This window comes from Hyaena hyaena, unplaced genomic scaffold (assembly GCF_003009895.1).
Source record: "Hyaena hyaena isolate Hyena2069 unplaced genomic scaffold, ASM300989v1 scaffold_220, whole genome shotgun sequence".
Classification (NCBI taxonomy): Eukaryota; Metazoa; Chordata; class Mammalia; order Carnivora; family Hyaenidae; genus Hyaena; species Hyaena hyaena.
This window is the reverse complement of record NW_024080852.1, coordinates 2,088,621-2,112,380: the sequence shown is the minus strand read 5'-3', so window position 1 is coordinate 2,112,380 and position 23,760 is coordinate 2,088,621. Positions and strand designations below refer to the sequence as shown.

General features: G+C 41.3%; 1 protein-coding gene across 1 annotated transcript; it reads left to right on the top strand.

Annotated features, from left to right (window-relative positions):
* The first annotated feature begins 3,547 nt into the window (after positions 1-3,547).
* Positions 3,548-16,740, top strand: LOC120238960 (prolactin induced protein). Its single transcript, XM_039243035.1, has 4 exons — positions 3,548-3,642; positions 11,387-11,492; positions 16,185-16,299; positions 16,616-16,740. The coding sequence occupies exons 1-4, from the start codon at positions 3,548-3,550 to the stop codon at positions 16,738-16,740; spliced, it is 441 nt and encodes a 146-aa protein (XP_039098966.1).
* The last annotated feature ends 7,020 nt before the right edge of the window (positions 16,741-23,760 follow it).

Genomic DNA, 23,760 nt, shown 5'->3' with positions numbered 1-23,760 from the left:
TGACCTGAGTTCAAGTTGGACACTCAACTGACTGAGCCATCCAGGTGCCCCCAGACTACTTGATTTTGAACCCCAACTCTGGGAGGGCCATATGTCAAAAGTACTCAGTGTATAAAAAGTGCTGAGAATAGGGAAACATCATGGTGTTGGATATAGTGTGCTGACAAGAGGGACAGGAGAAATCTCGAGTAGCTACCTTTAAGAGGAAGTGTGGGGATCAAGGAAGACACTGAAAAATGTGTCTGTGGACTTCAGTGTGTAAAACTTTTCCATGCCCCAAAGTATAATTATAGTAAAGAAATTTGATATTGTTCAAAACTTCTGAATCATATTTGTATTTTATCATTTTTAGCTATGTTTGCTTAGATGCTTTAAAAAAATGTTTATTTATTTTTGAGGTGGGGGAGAGACAGAAAGAAAGAATCCCAAGCAGGCTTCTTGCTGTCAGCACAGAGCATGATGCAGAGCTCAAACCCACAAACCATGAGATCTTGACTTGAGTCGAAACCAAGAGTCAGACGTTTAAATGACTGAGCCACCTAGGTGCTCTGGGTGCTTTTTTAAATCTATGGGTAGACAGAAGTAGGTCTCATGACTGCCTGCTCCATACTTAGTAGTCCTCAATAAACAGAAACTAGTGTTACAATTCTGATCACAGCCTATTAAATTTGTTATTTTGACTGCTTCCCCCATTATATTCTGTCTTATTCATTTCTGTATGCCCATCACTTTAAGCCTCTCTGTAAAGGTAAGTGCTCAATCAATATTTGTAGAATACATCATCTGAAGGAACTAGGTAGATGATGGGTAGAGACAAATTCACAAAAGAAAGGATGAATGCTAAGATTGTTACATCAGCTTTATGGGAAAACACCCTAGAATGGTCACCCATAGAAGATAAATGTGTACTTAGAGTAGGCCTTGTACTTACCTACTTTGGGACTCTCTATTTGGGCATGCCTCACTGGGGCCTTGTCCTCACTGGTAGACAGTGGAGTACTTAAAAGCTCACGTTCTAGACCCAGACTGCCTGCCTTCAAATTCTGGTTCATCCACAGATGTATGCACTGTAAAGTTAGTGATGTGAAGTCTTAGGGTCCCTTACTTACAACCCCTTCCAAAATCCTGTGTATGTATTTCATATTTGAGAATTTGCATTCTATTTCTGAAACAGGCTCCCAATATTGTAAAACAAAACTTTCAGATTCCACAAAATGTGGATCCAGCGTTGGCTCCACCACTCAATGGCTATGTGACTTGGGCTCAATGTATTTATTTGCTATGTGTCTCCACTTCTCCATTTGTAAATGGAATAAAGCTGGCATCTACTTCATAGCATTGTTTTGAAAACTGATACATGTAAAATGTTTAGCACAGTGTCAGGCACATAGTACGTGTTCACTGTGTATTGGCTTCTTTAACTCCCTTCTGTGGTTATTCCTTATCTTCCTCTTTTGTGAGCCCTGTCAGGCCTACGATCACCTTTCTCTTCACAAATTTAGCCTGTAGCTTTAATCCTTAATCCCTTCCCCCATGCTCCTGTACATTCTGTTTTATGAGCCTCCTGAGTTGTTTACAATCTGATTTTATCAACCTCTATTTGTTTTCTGAAACCTACTGGACCTGTTCATTACTCAGAGGACATGACAATTTTGGTTTCATTTTTCTCCCCCTGAGAGCCATCTGCTAGATCAGTTTCCTGAACAACAGCATGGAGAAGAAGATGACATTATCCTCAACCTTTGGTCATAAATAACATTCTGACCACTTTCACACATACCATCTATAGATCTGCAACAGTTACTTACATTCTCTCCTCCCTCAGAAACTTTGGTCTTTCCAGATATATTCAACCCCATGAACACTGATGCCTCCGTGTCAACTGGGGAGACACGTTTTTGCTAGTGGACTTGCTTCATTCCTAAAACCAAGTTAAAAACAAGGTTTGCCTGATACTGTTCATCTCCAACCAGATCTTCGATGCAGTGCGGGTAGCCATTGAAGAAACTATGTTGCAGCAATTTATTAGCTTATTGGTCCCCAAATCATATCAGTTCCTAGAATAAATATCTATTGCTGATGTAGTCAAAATTACTTAACCAATATCTGAATACATTTACATCAAGCTAAAATACCCTGGAGTTCTATAATTGGACATACATGATGGAGTGAAAGATAAAAATATGGTCATTCCTACTAGCCTTTAAGGCATCTTCATCATGTTCCATTATTCTGTGGATATCATTTTACATGATATCCTTGACCAGTATGTGACTATCACTTTAAAAATAATGATTTTTAGGGGCACCTGAGTGGCTCAGTCGGTTGAGCATCCGACTTCGGCTCCAGTCATGATCTCATGGTTGGTGGGTTCGAGCCCCATGTTGGGCTCCGTGATGACAGCTAGCTCAGAGCCTGGATCCTGTTTCGGTTTCTGTGTCTCCCTCTCTCTCTGACCCTCCCCTGCTCACACTGCCTCTCTCTCTCAGAAATAAATGAAACATTTAAAAAAATAATAATGATTTTTAAACTAAATATACTTAAATTTCACCATGCAGTGTCTCTCCAAATTATGTTCAATGAGCAATAATCTGTCTTATACCCTGGGACTTTACCACCTAATGAAAGACACCAAAACATGTTGAAGCCCCAGCAAAAATGACATTAAGAATTCAGTACGACTTGCCTAGATGCTATATTTTCTCTACTCCCCATCTGCCCTCCCATCTGAAATGCCTGCTATATTATGGATTTAGAACCCAATTTCACCCCAAAGTTTCAATACACTTGCAACCAATATGGGTTCTATGCCTTTCAACATGTATCAAACACCAGCTGTATTAGCATTCTCAAATAGAACCAATAAAATGTGTGTGTGTGTGTGTGTGTGTGCGCGCACATGTGTGCCTGTGTTACAGTCCCTGAAATTAAGGACTCAACAAACACACACATCTCCGTGTCACCCAGTTCTATAGCCTTAATTCCCCATCATCTCTAGTTTTCCCCTCTCTCATGATTGGTGGTGACCCCTAGGAGAATCTTGATCACCCTAGTAGCCCTACAAAATTTTTTGAAGAACATCTCTTGAACTTACCATAAGGAGATAGCAAAAGTTTCCTACAACTATGATCTGAAATCTGCTACCACAGCTGGGTTCTCTGCCTCTAGAGACTAGGGGAGCAGACTGTAGCTAAGGTTACATACAGCAGGCATATGATTATGAGAGAAAAGAAAACATTTGCATAAGAGGGAAGAGCTTTTGAGGCCTTTTGCGGTCCTGGCCACTCTGTGAAATTCTGATATACTAAGTAAACGAGGAAGGATAATCTCTTTTCTCAGACACTAACACTGTAGATGAATGTTGACTTTTTCCATAGAAAAACAAACTTCAGCTCAACAAGGAAAGATCATGAGTGGGAAGGATAATTGGGTACTTGACCACATGGATCCGCTTGGCAGCAATCTCACTTGCTTGATCTGCATATAAGGAGTATACTGGGCACCTGGGACAGATTTCTCTAAGACGTCACATTCTGTCTCCTCCAACATGCACTTTCTCCAGTTCCTGTTCAGAGCCAACTTTGCCGCCCTGCTCCTGGTTTTCTGTCTGCAGCTGGGGATCAACAAAGCTCAGGAAGACACGTGAGCCAAGCCTTTCCCTTCCTCCCAAAAATCCTTTCAGGGAGGGCTCCTATTCTAGCCTGGAAATCTCTATCTTCCTTCCCGAAAACTTCCAACTTTCCAGAACTCTAGTCCCAGAGGCTCTCCTAAACTCCATTTCAAGTTCCACTTCTCTCCTCTTAGGAAGTCCCATAATCTACCCTCATATTTCTACTAGGTGCTTCTAGGTTGTCCATGGAAATAAGGCTCCCAGTGTGCATATAGGCTATAAGTAACAATCAGTCATGCTCTATGGCGCTGATTCACATCCTGTCCATAGTCTACACCTTTATCAGATTTCTGCTCAGTAAACTTTACATTCTCACACCTTGCCTCCTAGAAGAGAAGTTTTAGCAAGTCTGTGCATTCCAATGATAGCTTTGAGCCATGCTGGTAGGACTCACTAAAGGATCAGAAGCCCTGATCACTGATCCTTGACATTCATTCACCCACCGCCTACACTAGGACCTGGGAACACGGGTTCAGAAGCCAAATCATTGAGGGTACATATTTGAAATAAGCAGGAAAATTGGGCAAAATCAAGTAGGAAATGGAGCCAGGGTCTGGGAGAAGGGAGACACTCAGCAAATCCAGAGGGGTTTCTCAAAAGGAACAGAGTTTTAATGCGGTTTGGGGATTGTGATTCTGATGGTACCCTCTGTGGCACAGCTACATGTCCTGTCCTGGAGTAAACCATTCAGAGTTTTGACAAGTTGGTATGGAGGCCAATGTCCTAAGAAACTTTGAATACAGACAGGTTCAGACACAGATGTCATCCCATATAGCCCTTAGGGGACAGCAAGTTGGTGATATAAGCTGTACTAATTAGGGTGATGAGAATCCCCATTTGCCCAGAAATTACTCAGTGTTAGCACTAAAGGGCTGTCATCCCAGGGGCTCCTCACTCCTGGGCAAGCTGATCTAATCACTCACTCTGGCTAAGCTGGTCATCTTATCAATCCTAAATTGATTTACAAATGAGAGGAATTTTGGAGAAATTTTGGAATTCCTGTGCACTGAGCACTAGAGCAACTGGTACAAGAAATGGAATATCTCCAAAATCTGAGATGCTTTACCCTAGGAAAATGGGACTGTAAAGCATGTAGCCAAAACCCTAAATTCCCTCCTGTCCCACCAACACCAAGGAGTTCATGCAGAAGTTTCTGGGAAAAAGAAAGTAACTCTCCTGGTCTTAAACCCAGCTCTCCCTGATGAAAGAATCTTTGAATTCCCTCTGCCTCCAGTTCCTTTTCCCATCAGATTGTGATATGTGGCTTAAAAGTAAGGTGGCATCTTTTGGGTTCCATACAGATTTTAGGATAGTTTGTTCTAGTTTTGAGAAGAATGCTGGTGCAATTTTGATTGGGATTGCATTGAATGTGTAGACTGCTTTGGGTAGTAATGACATCTTAACTATATTTATTCTTCCAATCCATGAGCATGGAATGCTTTTCCATTTCTTTGTCTCTTCTTCAATTTCCTTCATAAGTTTTCTATAGTTTTCATTATACAGATCTCTTATATCTTTGGTTAGGTTTATTCCTAGGTATTTTATGGGGTTTTTTGTGTGTGCAATTGTGAATGGGATCAGTTTCTTTTCTTTTTTTTTTTTACAAATAGTTTATTTTCAAATTAGTTTCCACATAACACCCAGTGCTCATCCCCACAAGTGTCCTCCTCCATGCCCGTCCCCCCTCCCCCCCACATCCAACAGTCCTCAGTTTTTGTCAGCATTCAAGAGTCTCTCATGGTTTGCCTCTCTCCCTTTCCCCTACCATTTCCCCCCTTCTTCTCCCCCTTGTTCCTCCGTCAAGTTCCTCCTAATCCTCCTATACGTGCAAACATATGATATTTATCCTTCTCTGCCTGACTTATTTCGCTCAGCATAACACCCTCAAGGTCTATCCATGTTGCTACACGTGGGCAGATTTCATTGTTTCTCATTGCCATGTAGTATTCCATGGTATAGATAAACCACATCTTCTTGATCCATTCATCCGTTGATGGACACTTAGGCTCTTTCCATGTTTTAGCTATTGTGGAGAGTGCTGCTATGAACATTGGGGTACACGTGCTCCTATGCCTCAGCATTTCTGTATCCCTTGGGTAAATTCCTAGCAGTGCTATTGCTGGATCCTAGGGGAGTTCTATTGTTAGTTTCCTGAGGAACCTCCACACTGTTTTCCAGAGGGGCTGTACCAGTTTACATTCCCACCAACAGTGTAGGAGGGTGCCCATTTCTCCACATCCTCGCCAGCATCTAGAGTTCTCTGATTTGCTCATTTTAGCAACTCTGACTGGTGTGAGGTGGTATCTCAGTGTGGTTTTGATTTGTATTTCCCTGATGAGGAGGGATGCTGAGCATCGTTTCATGTGTCTGTTGGCCATCTGGATGTCCTCTTTGGAAAAGTGTCTGTTCATATCTTCTGCCCATTTCTTCACTGGATGGTTTGTTTTTTGGGTGTGGAGTTTGGTGAGTTCCTTACAGATTCTGGATATTAACCCTTTATCTGATATGTCATTTGCAACTACCTTTTCCCATTCCGTTGGTTGCCTATTAGTTTTGTGAGTTGTTTCCTTTGCTATGCAGAAGCTTTTAATCTTGATGAGGTCTCAATCGTTTATTTTTGCTCTTGATTCCCTTGCTTTTGGGGATGTGTCAAGTAAGAAGTTGCTGCGGTGGAGGTCAAGGAGGTTGTTTCCCGCTTTCTCCTCTAGGGTGTTGATAGTTTCCTGTCTCACGTTCAGGTCCTTTATCCATTTTGAGTTTATTTTTGTGCATGGTGTGAGAAAATGATGTAGTTTCATTCTTCTGCATGTTGCTGTCCAGTTCTCCCAACACTATCTGTTAAAAAGGCTGTCTTTTTTTCCATTGGATATTCTTTCCTGCTTTGTCAAAGATTAGTTGGCTGTATACATTTGGGTCCACTTCTGAGTTCTCGATTCTGTTCCAATGGTCTATGTGTCTGTTTTTGTGCCAATACTGTACTGTCTTGATGATGACAGCTTTGTAGTAGAGGCTAAAGTCTGGGATGGTGATGTCTCCCGTTTTGGTTTTATTTTTCAGTATTACTTTGGCTATTCGGGGTCTTTAGTGGTTCCATACAAATTTTAGGATAGTTTGTTCTAGTTTTGAAAGTATGCTGGTGCAATTTTGATTGGGATTGCTTTGAATGTGTAAATAGCTTTGGGTAGTAATGACATCTTAACTATATTTATTCTTCCTATCCATGAGCATGGAATGTTTTTCCATTTCTTTGTGTCTTCTTCAATTTCCTTCATAAGTTTTCTATAGTTTTCATCATACAGATCTCTTATATCTTTGGTTAGTTTTATCCCTAGGTATTTTATAGGGTTTTTTTGTGTGTGTGCAATTGTGAATGGGATCAGTTTCTTGATTTCTCTTTCTGTTGCTTCACTGTTGGTGTATAAAAATGCAACCAATTTCTGTACATTGATTTTGTATCCTGCCACTTTGCTGAATTCATGGATCAGTTCTAGTAAGCTTCTGGTGGAGTCTGTCGGGTTTTCTATGTAGAGTATCATGTCATCTGCTAAAAGTGAAAGTTTGACTTCCTCTTTGCCAATTCTGATGCCTTTTATTTCCTTTTGTTGTCTGATGGCTGATGCTAGGACTTCCAGCACTGTGTTAAACAAGAGTGGTGAGAGTGGACATCCCTGTCGTGTTCCTGATCTCAGGGGGAAAGCTCTCAGTTTTTCCCCATTGAGAATGATGTTAGCTGAAGGCTTCTTATAGATGGATTTTTTGATGTTTAATTAAATTCCTTCTATCCTGACTTTCTGAGGGTCTTTATTAAGAAGGGATGCTGTATCTTGTCAAATGCTTTTTCTGCATCTATGGACAGGATCATATGGTTTTTATCTTTTCTTTTGTTGATGTCATGTATCACAACTGATTGATTTGTGAATATTGAACCAGTTCTGTAATCCAGGAATGAATCCCACTTGATCTTGGTGGATAATTCTTTTTATGTGCTGTTGGATTCGATTTCCAAGTATCTTGTTGAAGATTTTTGCATCTGCATTCATCAGGGATATTGGCCTGTAGTTCTCTTTTTTTGTGAGATCTCTGTCTGGCTTGAGAATCAAAGTGATGCTGGCTTCATAAAATATTGAAGAAGAAAACCAAAATGGGAGACATCACCATTGCAGAGTTTAGCTCTACTAGGAAGCTGTAATCATCAAGACAGTATGGTATGGCACAGTAAAGGAAACAACTCACAAAACTAATAAGCAACCAATGGAATGAGAAAAAGTAGTTGCAAATGACATATCAGATAAAGGGTTAATATCCAGAATCTATAAGGAACTCACCAAACTCCACACCCAAAAAACAAACCATCCAGTGAAGAAATGGGCAGAAGATATGAACAGACACTTTTCCAAAGAGGACATCCAGATGGCCAACAGACACATGAAACGATGCTCAGCATCCCTCCTCATCAGGGAAATACAAATCAAAACCACACTGAGATACCACCTCACACCAGTCAGAGTTGCTAAAATGAGCAAATCAGAGAACTCTAGATGCTGGCGAGGATGTGGAGAAATGGGCACCCTCCTACACTGTTGGTGGGAATGTAAACTGGTACAGCCCCTCTGGAAAACAGTGTGGAGGTTCTTCAGGAAACTAACAATAGAACTCCCCTATGACCCAGCAATAGCACTGCTAGGAATTTACCCAAGGGACACAGGAGTGCTGATGCATAGGGGCACATGTACCCCAATGTTCATAGCAGCACTCTCCACAATAGCTAAAACATGGAAAGAGCCTAAGTGTCCATCAATGGATGAATGGATCAAGAAGATGTGGTTTATCTATACCATGGAATACTACATGGCAATGAGAAACAATGAAATCTGCCCATGTGTAGCAACATAGATGGACTTTGAGGGTGTTATGCTGAGCGAAATAAGTCAGGCAGAGAAGGATAAATATCATATGTTTGCACGTATAGGAGGATTAGGAGGAACTTGACGGAGGAACAAGGGGGAGAAGAAGGGGGGAAATGGTAGGGGAAAGGGAGAGAGGCAAACCATGAGAGACTCTTGAATGCTGACAAAAACTGAGGACTGATGGATGTGGGGGGGGAGGAGGGATGGGCATGGAGGAGGGCACTTGTGGGGATGAGCACTGAGTGTTATGTGGAAACTAATTTGACAATAAACTATTTGTAAAAAAAAATAAAAAATAAAAAAGACAGTATGGTATGTGCACAACAGGCACACGGACCAGTGGAACAGAATTGAGAACTCAAAATTGGACCCAAAAATGTACAGCCAACTAATCTTTGACAAAGCAGGAAAGAGATTCCAATGGGAAAAAAGACAGCCTCTTTAACAGATGGTGCTGGGAGAACTGGACAGCAACATGCAGAAGAAGGAAACTAGATCATTTTCTCACACCATACACAAAAATAAACTCAAAATGCATAAAGGATCTGAACGTAAGACCGCAAACCACCAAAACGCTAGAGGAGAAAGCAGGAAACAACCTCCTTAATCTTAACCGCAGCAATTTCTTACTTGACACATCCCTGAAGGCAAGGGAATCAAGAGCAAAAATGAACTATTGGGACCTCATCAAGATTACAAGCTTCCTCACAGCAAAGGAAACAATCCATAAAACTAATAGGCAACCGACGGAATGGGAAAAGATAGTTGCAAAGGACATATCAGATAAAGGGCCAGTATCCAAAATCTATAAGGAACTCACCAAATTCCACACCCAAAAAACAAACAATCCAGTGAAGAAATGGGCAGAAGATATGAACTGACACACTTCTCCAAAGAGGACATCCAGATGGCCAACAGACACATGAAATGATACTCAGCATCCCTCCTCATCAAGGAAATACAAATCAAAACCACACTGAGATACCACCTCACACCAGTCAGAGTGGCCAAAATGAGCAAAGCAGAGGACTCTAGATGCTGGCGAGGATGTGGAGAAATGGGCACCCTCCTACACTGTTGGTGGGAATGTAAACTTGGTGCAGCCCCTCTGGAAAACAGTGTGGAGATTCCTCAAAAAATTAACAATAGAACTCCCCTATGACCCAGCAATTGCACGGCTAGGAATTTCCCCAAGGGATAGAGGAGTGCTGATGCATAGGGGCACATGTACCCCAATGTTCATAGCAGCACTCTCAACCATAGCCAAAACATGCAAAGAGCCTAAGTGTCCATCAACTGACGAATGGGTCTAGAAGATGTGGTTTATCTATGCAATGGAATACTACAGGGCAGTGAGAAAGAATGAAATCTGCCCATGTGTAGCAACATGGATGTAACTTGAGGGTGTTATGCTGAGCGAAATAAGTCAGGCAGAGAAGGACAAATGTCATATGTTTGCACATATAGGAGGATTAGGAGGAACTTCACAGAGGACCGTGAGGGAGAAGAAGGGGGGAAATAGTCGGGAAGAGGGAGAGAGGCAAACCATGAGAGACTCTTGAATGTTGAGAACAAACTGAGGACTGATGGGTATGGGGGGGAGGGAGAGGGAGGTGATGTACATGAAGGAGGGGACTTGTGGGGATGAGCCCTGGGTGTTATATGGAAACCAACTTGACAATAAACTATTAAAAAAAATTAGGGTGGCATCTAAAGCCCCCAAACATCGCCATGTGTCCAAATTTACAGCAGACCTAAAGAAATACAAATTCCTAGGCCCCACCAGGTAGCAAAGATGGATGATCTCAAGGATGACTCTAAAAATTCCTCCAGTGCATTGAGATGTTTATTATGATTTAACACAATTCTGTTGACATGGAATTTTCTAGTAATGATGACTTGACCCCCTCGCCTAGTGGACAATCAACAGAATCTGAAGGATTTTATTAAGAAATGACATGTGAGAGGTGCCTGGGTGGCTCAGTCAGTTAAACGTCCGACTTCAGCTCAGGTCATGATCTGGCGGTTCGTGGGTTCCAGCCCGGCATGGGGCTCTGTGCTGACAGCAATGGAGCCTGGAGCCTGCTTCAGATTCTTTGTCTCCCTCTCTGTTTACCCCTTCCTCACTCATGGTCTGTCTGTCTCTCTCTGTCTCTCAAAAATAAATAAACATTAAAAAACTTTAAAAAAAAGAAATGACATGTGATATTATACTTTTATTCTTTTTAATTTATTTTTTGTCAGTGAAAAGACAATGCTCCATTTTAAATAAAGCATTAAAGCTGCTATGTTAAAGAAAACAAAGTCTTGTAGAAAACAACCAAAGAAAACAAGGATCAAAAATTTCCAGGGAGGGGCGCCTGGGTGGCTTAGTCGGTTAAGCGTCCGACTTTCGCTTAGGTCATGATCTCGCGGTTCGTGGGTTTGAGCCCCGCGTCGGGCTCTGTGCTGACTGCCAGCTCAGAGCCTGGAGCCTGTTTCAGAGCCTGTCACTCCCTCTCTCTCTGACCCTCCCCTGCTCACGCTGTCTCTCTGTCTCTCCTAGAAATAAATTTTTAAAAAATTTAAAAAATTTAAAAAAATTTCCAGGGATTCTTCATTATTGCACTATATGGTAACTAACTTGGATGTAAATTAAAAAGTAAAAATTTAAAAAAATGTCCAAGGGTTCTGATGCTCAGTGATTGATTCAGCTCTCATTATCTTCTTTGCCTTACACCTTCCCTGTTCCTTATGCTCTGCTCATTGTGCACCTCTCTCTCATGGATAGATCCTGATCTCTCCCCTCCTTCCCTCTTCCCCAAACCAGCCAAAAAGCGATAACAATGCACATGGAGATGCCCCAAAAAGCAAGCCAAGGTGACGAAGTCTCTGTGAATTTGACTGTTCAAACAGAATTGAAAGAATGTTTGGTGGTAAGTAGAGGCCTAGGGAGGGGGGAGAGGCGGTGAACTCAAGACAAATCTGACTCCTTAGTTATGAATACAATTAGATTATACTTAATATGATGAATTGCAACCCTCATGCTCCCAATTCTCATATATACTTGAGCCTTAGAACAATCATCAGACCTTGGAGCAGATTACTATTCTCATTTTACAGATAAAGGAACCTGATCCTGAGGTGTAGGAAGGACGAGAAGGGAAGAAGGAATGGGTAGTGAAGAAAAACACAGCTAGAAGGGAGAAGAGAGGAAAAGCTTACAAGCTGGGAGAAAAGTGGTAAGAGTTCCTCCAAGGTCCAGGGCAGGATTGTTTGAGGAGGGGTGGGGATGGGGGGGTCTCACAACCCCATCCAGTGCCCTAAGGCAGGTGGGCAGAAGAGATATGTTGCACAGAACACAAGGGATAGGATTCCCTCCTCTGCAGTGAGCTCTGAGCAGATGTTGTGTTGACCCCTCGCCCTCTGCCCTTTGCTCTATCGTCAGAACTTCACTCTTGTCCCAGCCTCCTCTCCCCAACAAGGAGCCCATGCTGTCCTCTCTGCTTTCTCCAATTCGCAGTTATGGGAGGGAGGTCCAATCCCTTTAGTAGATCAGAGGTTTTCAAATGGAAATGCACCTAAGTCTCACCTGTGTGTTATCGTTGGCTGCTCTGGGCCACGAGGAGAAGGGACCTGTGCAGGTTTACCCACAGAGGCTTTTTCCCAGGGGGAAGAATGTCCTCTTCCCTGCCAGCAGTCTCCTCTCGTGTTGTCCACCCCCCCGCCCCCACGCAATCTGCCCCTTGTTACCTATCGCTGTTCCATGGCCAAGACCCAGGCGTTTCTCCCCTGCCTCCTTCTAGAAGTACACTCTCTCAGGCAGCACATGCATGAGTTTCCTAACTCAAATTAGATTTAAGCACAATGATTAAATAGAAAACAGATTGGGAGCATGAGAATTGTTATTCCTTAAAATATATTCTAGAAATGGCCCCAGACCTGCAAGAGGAAGATTTCTGATCACTGAGCAAAGAACAACATGGCTGCTTTGTCAAATTTGTCTGTTCATAGTCCAAGGATGTGAATACTGCATGTTAGTTGGGGGTGGGAGGGAGGCCACATCATAATTTCTCAGTTTTGTGTTTTGTTTGTCATAACCACAGATGACAAAAGGAATGAGAATGTGTGCATAAAGGTCTTGTGATAATGGTAGTTTCTGGTAATGATAGATAATGAAAGTCTGCTTCGACCCCTGAGAAAGTGATAAGTGCTAAAAAATGTGTTTAATTAACAAAATCACATGTGAAATAATTTTGTGTTTTACTGTGATTCATAGGACAATGCTTTAAAAACAATGCTAATACAATCAAATAAGGCAATCTTTTTAAAATAATTTTTTAATGTTTATTCATTTTTCAGGGAGAGAGAGAGAGAATGCACGTGGGGGAGGAGCAGAGAGAGAGGGAGACCCAGAATCTGAAGCAGTCTCCAGGCTCTGAGTTGTCAGCGCAGAGTCTGACACAGGGATGCAATTCAGAAACCCTGAGATCATTACCTGAGCCGAAGTCAGATGCTCAACCGACTGAGCCGCCTAGACGCCCCAGGCAATCTTTTTTTTTTTTAATGTTTTATTTATTTCTGAGAGAGAGAGAGATGCAGTGTGAGCAGGGGAGGGTCAGAGAGAGAGGGAGACACAGAATCCGAAGCAGGCTCCAGGCTCTGAGCTGTCAGCACAGAGTCCGATGCGGGGCTCGAATCCACCAACCGTGAGATCATGACCTGAGCCGAAGTTGGACGTTTAACTGACTGACCCATCCAGGCGCCCCGGTAATCTTTATAAAAACCTACCCAAGTACAAGGAATCTCATAGAATAAAAGAATTTCTGGGAAATTTTGTTAGTTCTGGTCAACCATTTTTTATTTGTAGTTTCCAATATAAAAAAAATGTCTAGCTATAAAAACATCTTCAGATTTTAATTTAGGAAAATGTAATTTTTTATATGTGTGAAGATTCTAGTACCTAATCTTCATTTTCTAACAATTATAACGTTTTGCAAATAAATTTTTGATCAAGTGAGGTATTAGGATCACAAATGTAAAATTTAAGTAGATTATACCCTCAATCATGAATATAAAGATTGTATAATCTTTTAAGGTTGAAGAGAATTTGCAGCAAACCACAGTGCTTTGCTTAAACATTTGTGGTATGAGGGTGCCTGTGTGGCTCAGCTGGCTAAGTGTCCGACTTCAGCTCAAGTCATGATCTCACGGTTTGTGGGTTCGAGCCTAGCGCAGTGCTCTGTGCTGACAGCTCAAAGCCTGGAGCCTGCTTCGGATTCTGGATCTTCCTCTCTGCCCCTCCCCTCACTCTCTCTCAAAAAATGAATAAAACATTTTTTAAAAAATGAAAAATTTGTCCTATGGACCATTTTGCTGGTCTCTTGAAGTCTAGAGAATACTTATGAGAAAATTACTTTTAAATGTGTGAACAGGGGCACTTGGTTTGGCTCAGTCAGTTGAGCATCTGACTCTAGATATGAGCTCAGGTTGCCACCTGGGGTCATGGAATTGAGCCCTGTATGGGGCTTCAAGCTGAGTGTGGAGCCTGCTTGGGATTATTTCTCTCTCTCTCCCTTTGCCCTTTTCCCCCGCTTGTGCTCTCTCTCTCTCTTTCTCAACAACAAAAAAAATAATAATAAAATAAGTAAATGTGTGAATAAAATGCATGGGATTACACAGGAAAACTATCATATTGAAAAACAGTGATAATGATTATTTTTATCATTATCAAATGAGTACTTTTGACACAGTACTCTTTACATCATTTTATCGACATATTAGCTAAAAAGGCAATACATTTAAAATATAGACAAGTTGGGGCGCCTGGGTGGCTTAGTCTGTTAAGCGTCTGACTTTTGCTTAGGTCATGATCTCTTGGTTTGTGGGTTCGTGCCCCTCGTCGGGCTCTGTGCTGACTGCCTGCTCAGAGCCTGGAGCCTGTTTCGGTCTGTGACTCCCTCTCTCTCTGACCCTCCCCTGCTCACCCTGTCTCTCTCTCTCTCCTAGAAATAAATAAAACATTAAAAAAATACATAAACAGTAACAAAAATATTTTAAAAAAATAAAATAAAACATAGATAAGTTAACATTTATCTTATAAAGATAATCTATGTAATGGCCCCTGTTGCTCAGCCTGAGTAAGTAGCTCCAACTCTACATTGGTTTTTGACAAGTGAATCCCAGTGGCCTCTGTTTTTCAAGTGTTGAAAATTCTGACTCAGGAGCGCTTGTGTGGCTCAGTCAGTTAAGCGTCCAACTTTGGCTCAGGTCATGATCTCACAGTTTGTGGGTTCGAGCCCTGCATCAGGCTCTGTGCTGACAGCCAGCTCAGAGCCTGGAGCCTGTTTCAGATTCTGTGTCTCCCTCTCTCTCTCTGACCCTCCCCTGCTCACACTGTCTGTCTGTCTGTCTCTCTCTCTCAGAAATAAATAAAACATTTTTTAAAAAGGGAAAAAAAAGAAACTTCTGATTCATTAGGATAAACTGCTGTGAATGTCACAAGAAGACATAAACCCCTGGCAAGGGTAGGTTTCTTGAAAGAAATGCCAGGATCTCCAAAATATTTGGAGTAAAATTCCAATGTTGAGAAAGCTTGAGAAAGCTTGAATTCACCTGTTAGAGCTGACAAGCTATTCAATGCAGCTTCCAGTTACCTGGGCAAGCTTTAGGAGAGGGGCAGAGGGCCCCAGCCATGACCATGCAACCCAATGATATAATGTCCCTGTGTTCAAGGTAGTGATGAGTGCAGACAATAGTATGAGATACATAACCCTGTAAAGCAGTATAAACATGTCTATGTTTTCCTTCATGATAAAATCACATACACTGCAAATGCCACTGAGGGCCACTGATGACATAGCGTGAGGAATGCTCAATTTCAGTGAAAGGTTAATAAAATAAAGATACAGTTTCTTTTCATCTGAGTTCACAGACTCAGTGAATTCTATCCACAGACCCCTCTGGGTCTATCAACACCAGGATAACACCCCCGTGCTGAACACTAACCAGACAAAAGCTTCCTGATGCTGCTGAAACTTATGCATGTCAAGTTCAAGGAAAGGAAAAAGGAAATTTACCCTCAAGATTTCATCCATTTATCTAACAGCCAAGTCTAGTAGGTGACTGTCTTCCTCTCACAACTGAGGAAAGAGAGTCTGAGAGACGACACTTCAATCATCCAAATTCACAGAGTTGGGAAGAGCACAGGTCCAGGAGCAAGGTCTGGTTTTGGCCTCTACTCCCAAGGGCCAAGCTGTGGCAGCAGGCCAGTTCCTGGGAACAACAGCAAGCATGCTCCTCAGATGAAGGCTGCCTCAGAATGTGTTCTCCTTGCCCTGTCAATTCACTTACCTCTTCCCTTCGGAGCCCACACCCACAGCACTAAAGCAGGATATGTTGCTGGAAAACCTTCTGACCTAGACTTTAGCTCCTGAAAATGACAGACACAAGTGGACTCCCCAGTACCTCTGGTCTACATCCATCGCTGCTCTTTGTGCATGAAAAGTGTTCTCCTCCTCCTCCTCCTCTTCTTCCTCCTCCTCTTCCTCACACTCTCTTGTCTTTCTCTCCCTTTCCCATTCACCAGACTAACACTGGGTCATCTCTGCCCACTTCTTCCTCCCCAGATTCAATCTTACCTTGTAAGCCAGCATCCAATTGAAGGTCCTTTTACCTATAAATACACGGCCTGCCTCTGTAAAGATAATCCAAGAACTTTCTACTGGGACTTTCAAGTCAGTGGTAAGTATAGGGGTCATCCAAGTGAAGAGCTATCTACTAGGGTGGGGAAACAATGAAGAGAAATGTTACTCCAAATATGAAACAGAAGGTCAGTGCAGAAGGGCAGAGGGAAAGGAGGGAAGGAGAAAGGAGAGTGGATGGGGACTATGCCCAGGTCTGGAAGGTGTGGGGTTGTGTGAGAAAAGCTAACAAGGGAAATATAATTGTAAATGATTGGGGGGAAACTGGGTCCCAGTGAGAGGTTCCTGAAACCAGTAAGAAAAAAGCCAGAAAACTGAGGGTTATCAAAGAAGATCTTTGTCCTTGTCTCTTTCAGAAACTGTAGCAATAGCAGCAGTGACCCACACTATTGAACAAGAAGGTATCTGCCCCCAAAATAAGGCAGTGGTGCCCTTCGGACCGAAATATTTTTATACCACTGGGAGGATACTCGTATACTGATCTTGGTGGAAGCCCTTGTCTGTCCTAAAGGATGGTTCCTCTATAGAAATTTGGAGGAGTATCTGTTGTGGTCTACAAAATAAACTTCTCATAAACTACTCTGTGTTCTGTGTCTTCCCTTCCAAATCTGTTCCAGAGGAGCCTCAGAGCACCCAGAATACCTGGAACTTTGTTCTTTCAAAGAACTGTTACTGAAGAAAGTTTATGGATTCTCATTGCCCACTGGTATGAAGAGTGAGAGACAAAGAAATAGAGAAGAGTCACAGAATCTGAGATTCCCTGGGCTCCTAAATATGATGCCCCTTCCCTGTACACATGCCCTGTGCCTCCTTACTAGAGGGGAAAACTCAGAAGCTAGGGAATGCCAAATGTTAGTGGAAAATGAGGGGCAATGGGACCATTATGCACAGCTGGTTAATATGGTACCAGGGTAAAAATGTGAATGTGTATGAATGGCTGGCCATCCAGACAAACATAAACTGCTCTTGATCTTTTCTTTCTCATTTATTTTTTCTTTAAAAATTTTTTTTAATGTTTTATTTATTTCTAGGAGAGAGAGAGACAGCGTGGGCAGGGGAGGGTCAGAGAGAGAGGGAGTCACAGACTCCGAAACAGGCTCCAGGCTCTGAGCTGGCAGTCAGCACAGAGCCCGACGCGGGGCTCGAACCCACGAACCCCAAGATCATGACCTAAGCGAAAGTCAGACGCTTAACTGACTAAGCCACCCAGCCACCCCTAAAAATATTTTTTTAATGTTTTATTTATTTCTGAGAAAGAGAGACAAAGACAGTGTGAGCAGCAGAGGGTCAGAGAGAGAGAGAGAGATACAGAATCTGAAACAGGCTCCAGGCTCTGAGTTAGCTGTCAGCACAAAGCCCAATGCAGGGCTCGAACCCACAAACCGTGAGATCATGACCTGAGCCGAAGTCGGACGCTTAACTGACTGAGCCACCCAGGTGCCCCTCTCATTGATTTTTTCTGATGAAAACGAAAAGGAGCATTAATCATATCAATAGCCACAGACCAAGTGCCAGAGACTATGCTTATCTATTCTTGTAAAGACATCACACCTGACAAAGCAGCTGTCAAGGGATTTTTTTGTTTGTTTGCTGGACATTCTAGAGTCCCAGTTTCCCAAGAGCACATTTCTTACTGTTTTACCAAAGGATATGTCTTCAGATCCAGGAAGCATGAAAGGCCCCCAACAAAATCAACCCAGTGAGGTCCACACCAAAGACACAGGGTAATTAAAATGACCCAAAGTAGGGGAGTGTGGGTGGCTCATCAATTAGATGCTTTACAAAAAATCACCTCATTAACCTAATAAAAAACCTTTATCACTCTCATCACAGGAAATTTTAAAGGTTTGAGGATCTGTGAGCCACAAATGGTGGATGGACAAAGACCAAATATATATTAGAAATACATTTTGGTCATCCGAATGACCAAATATATGTCATAAATCAATATCATAGTCTGTATCTTTTTGCTGGTGAGATTCTTTCAGAAATATGGAAGACAACTCAGTCCACGCACATGGCAGGTTGGAAAGGTGGAGATGGGAACACCAAAACCTTGAGGAGCAACCCTCAGCCAGTGACGTGGACACTGGTATGGATATACCCAAGTTCTTATGTCTTTGGGTTGTAGTACTTACGAATCGTGTGTTTTAACCATCTGCCAGAGATTTCCCTCAGGATTAGGCTTGTCTTCCACTCTGACAACTGGCTTAATAATGTACCTTTTATTATGCTCCCCTGAGCATATCGATACACACATTCCCCTGCGTATGTCTCCTAAATTTTCCAAAAAACTAAAAAACACTTCCAATAAAATCTTTGTCTCAAAGTCTGCCCCAGAGGGAACACAAACTAAGATAAGATAAAATTTTCAGGGTGTTTAAGAATAGTGATTGCTGGGGCACCTGGGTGGCTCCGTCGGTTAAGCGTCCGTCTTTAGCTCAGGTCATGATTTCACGGTTCACAGGTTCGAGCCCCGCATTGGGCTCTGTGCTGACAGCTAGCTCAGAGCCTGGAGTCTGCTTCAGATTCTGTATCTCCCTCTCTCTTTCTCTGACCCTCCCTGCTCACACTGTCTCTCTCTCAGAAATAAATAAAACATGTTAAAAAATTAAAAAAAAAAAAAGAATAGTGATTGCTGCGGCACTTGGGTAGCTCAGTCAGTTGAGTGTCTAACTATTGATTTCAGCTCAGGTCATGTTCCCAAGGTGGTGGGATCAAGGAGAAGTAACCAATTAGAAACCTTGCAAAGGAAAAATATACTCACTGAAGCTTTTTAAGATGCAAAGAAAAATTAATAAACTGAAATGGAACCAATAAGTAAAATATTTGTAAATTGGAAGACAGTGTTGAAGAATTCATCTAGAGCTAGAGAAGAGCTCTAAGAACATACTAGTTTGTGCCTTTTGCTCTAGCACACTGTGCAATTGATCATTTGTTCCATATTTAAATTTTTTACTTAATTGCATTAAAACATGCAGGATGGGTTTGGTACTTTCACTTAGTACTCCCACTTCTGCCCAGGTCTTCTCTAATAGTATGTGAGATGCTCCACTAAAAACGCAGCTGGCTTTTCCCTACACATTCCAGAAACAGTGAGTCTAATACCTCTTTTGAAAGACAATGTCCAGGGAACTTACTGCAAAAACAAAGTGCCCTCATTAGTGAGTGGCTTGGTACCCTTGTCTGCTTCCAGCCTCAGAAGGCACTAAAAAGGTAAACAAGGTGGTGCTCATGCCAGCTCCACCCACAAGTAGTGCAAAGCTTGAGATCCGCATAAAGCCTGCGGGCCACCAGTTGGTGAGAACAATGAAGAAAGTGAGAGGTCATAGCTTAGACGAAAAGAATTTCAGAAATAGAGACTGAGCAGTCCTACCATAGAGCATGGAGAGAGTGGTCTGAATGAATGTTCCTGATATGGTACTTTGCATTTGTGTGTGTGTGTGTGTGTGTGTGTGTGTGTGTGTGTGTGTGTGTGTAAATCTACAACTACTTATTTCCTTTATAATATGACTTTTGAGTGATAAATCTGTTGGCATAAGTGGGTTTGAAAAATAAAAAGTGCATGATAATAAAAAATTAAGAACTCAATTTTTATTTCTCAAGAAAGTTGATGATAAATATGCTTGTCATTTACCAGACTATAATATAATATCGCTGACTACATGAAAACCCTAGACCTAAATCTACTTCAGAAGTTAGTTGTTACTTTTCAAAGGCTAGACCTAAAGATGACATTAATGTACATCTGTAGAAGGTACATTTCTTTCATATCTCTCAGCAGAGAATGACCTTTCATTTTGGTCAAATACCTTTAGCTGGATTAAGAAAGAGAGAAGACCAAATAAAATCAGAAATTAATTAGGAGACATTACAAATATTACCACAGAAATATAAAGAATCATAAGAGACTGTCATGAACAAGTATATACCAACAAACTGAATAAACTAGAAGAAAATGGATAAATTCCTAGAACCATAAAATCTATCAAGGCTGAATAATAGAAAATCTGGGGGCACCTGGGTGGCTCAGCCGGTAAAGCATCCGACTTTGGCTCAGGTCATGATCTCACAGTTCGTGAGTTTAAGCCCCGCGTTGGGCTCTGTGCTGACAGCTCAGAGCCTGAAGCCTACTTCAGATTCTGTGTCTACCTCTCTCTCTGCCCCTCCCTCACTCATGTTCTGTGTCTCTCTGTCTCTCAAAAATAAACGAAAACATTAAAAATAAACAAATAAATAGAAAATCTGAACGGGATCAATATCAAGTAAGGAGACTAAATAAGTAATCAAAACAAAGAAAAGTCCAGGACTACATGACTTCACTGATAACCTGTACCATATAAAGAAGAATTAATGCCAATCCTTCTCAAACTCTTAAAAAAATTTGAAGACAAGGGAACACTTTCAAACTCATTTTGTGAGGCTAGCATTAGTCTAATAAAGCCAGACAAAGACACTGTAAGAAAACTATAAGCCAATATCACTGATGAACATAGATACAAAAATCCTCAACAGAATACTAGCAAACCAAATTCAATAGCGTATCAAAAGAATCATACACTATAAGCAAATGGACTTATCCCTGGGATGCAAAGATAATTCAACATACACAAATCAATAACTGTTGTACACCACATCAACAGAATGAAGGATAAAAATTATATGATCATCTCAATAGATGCAGAAAGAGCATTTGACCAACCTCAACAATTTTTCATCATAAAAACACTCACAAATTGGGTATAGAAGGAATGTATCTCAACATAACAAAGGCCATACATGACAAGCCCATAGCTTACATCATACTCAACAGTAAAAATCAAAGTTTTTCCTCTAAGATCAGGAACAATACAAAGATTTTCAACTCTCATGACTTCTATTCAGCATAGCACTGGAATCCACAGCCACAGCAATCAGGCAATAAATAAAAGGTATCCAAACGAAAAAGGAATAAGTAAAATGCCAACATTTACATTTTCATGTTTTTTGTGCATATACCAAAAAGGAATTGAAAGCCATTCACGCTAGGTCCATTAGAAGAAAATTCCCAGTAATATGACCTTAGTTTTATTAGTCTTTCAAATAGAAATATCAGTTAATTCAAATAATAGATTGTGTTCGCCCAATTAATAAATTAAAAAAGTAAAGATTTTGGAAGTCCTTTCTGTTTGAAGATGAAATAGCTCACATGTTGGTGTGTGCTACAAACCCATTTAAAAAGGTAAACATTGAAAATAAAAATTGTTTGGTAGTTCATAATATGAGTACAAATTTTAGTAGAGCACAATGTCTTGTGGAAGACATGGTCATGATCTCACAATTGAGTCGTGAATTAGAGCCCCACACCAGGCTGTCAGTGCCCACTTCAGATCCTCTGTTCCCCTCTCTCTCTGCCCCTCCCCAACTCGTGCCCCCCTCTCAAAAATAAATAAACATTAAAAAAATTTTAAGTAAAAAAAAGAAATCTGTGAAACAAAAAGAAAATCGGAATTGTTTGTGGTACAAGCATAATTCAAATAGCATTCAGCATAGGGGCACATGTACCCCAACGTTCATAGCAGCACTCTCAACAATGGCCAAAATATGGAAAGAACCTAAGTGTCCATCAACTGACGACTGGATCAAGAAGATGTGGTTTATTTATACAATGGAATACTACACAGCAATGTGAAAGGATGAAATCTGGCCATGTGTAGCAACATGGATGGAACTTGAGGATGTTATGCTGAGCAAAATAAGTCAGGCAGAGAAGGACAGGTATCATATGTTTGCACGTATAGCTGGATTATACGTCCCTCTGTTAAGAGGAACTTAACAGAGAACGAGGGGAGAAGAAGGGGAAAAATAGTTGGGGAGAGGGAGGGAGGAAAACCATGAGAGACATTTGAATGCTGAGAACAAACTGAGGGCTGATGAGAGTGGGGGAGAGGGGAAGGGGGGAGATGGACATGGAGGAGGGCACTTGTGGGGATGAGCACTGGGTGTTACATGGAAAGCAACTTGACAATAAACTATTTAAGAAAAAAAAAACAACAAATAGCATTCAAACAAGTGAACCTATTTTACCAATCAAAATAGAAGCTGTAGTTGACAAGCTTTACAAATTTTTTTATATAAGCAGAATAGCTGCCTACAACATTTGTATGATGAGTCTTCTACTGGATACCAAAAAATACTTCAGCATGGCACTACACACTTTCTCCCACTGCTTCCTCTCATTAGTCATACTTTAGGTATGTTTGAATCTTTGAAGAACTGTTTTATAGATGAACCTAAGTTTACCACAATTATATTGAATGTTCTGGTAAACAATTCCTGTCAATTCTGATTACAGTAGCCTCCCCTTATCCTCGGTTTTGCTTTCTGTGGTTTCATTTATCCACAGGCAACTAAAATCCTTCTTACATGTTGTCAGAAAGTCAATAGAGGCTTAAAGCTACATCACAACACTATGTCATTCACCTCATCATGTAGACATTTTATCATGTTACATCATCACAAGAATGAAAAGGATGAGTACAGTACAAGAAGATATTCTGAGAAAAGAGACCATATTCACAGAACTTTTATTATAGTACATTGTTGTAACTGTTCTATTAGTTATTATTGTTATTCTCTTGCTGTTCCTAACGTATAAATCAGACTTATCATAGGTATAGATGTTTAAGAAAATCATAGCATATTCAGGATTCAGTAGTATCTGCAGTTCCAGGCATCCAGTGGGGGTCTTCATATATATGCCCCACTGATAAGGGGAGACTACTTTACATTTTGTGTTGAATCAGAGGGAATTACATGATCCAAGTTTTGTTTCTTGGGTTTTTTGTGGTTGTTGTTTTGTTTTTGTTTTGTTGTTTTTATTTGAAAGAGAGAGAGAGCAAGTTGGCAGGAGGAGCAGAGGGAGGAGGGCAGGGGGGAGAGAGAGAGAAAGAGAGAGAGAGAGAACCTCAAACAGTCTCCAACACTCAGTGTGGAACCCAATGCAGGTGCGATCCCATGACCCTGGGACCATGACCTGAGTGGAAATCAAGAGTCAGACGCTCAAAGAACTGAATCACCCAGGTGCCCCAACAATCCAAGTATTAGAACATATGGAACAAAAAACGTTTCCGTTTTAAAACTTTTAGTAAATTACAATGATTGGAAAACAATTCATAAATAGGAAAACATTGACATTTATCCCTACACAAGTAAGGATAGAAAGAAAAAGAAACTAAACAAAATAAACCACAAGGGCTCAATGGTACAGAAAGCTTAATTTTAAAATTTAAAAATTGTGCTTTAAAATGCCTCAATTTCAGGGCGCCTGGGTGGCTCAGTTGGTTAAGCATCCGACTTCAGCTCAGGTCATGATCTCACAGTTCATGAGTTCAAGCCCTCTGCTGAGCTCCCCACTGAGAGCTCAGAGCCTGCCTGGGATTCTCTGTCTCCCTCTCTCTGTCTCTCCTCTGCTCATGCACACTCTCTCTCTGTCTAAAAAATAGGTAAACATCTATAAACA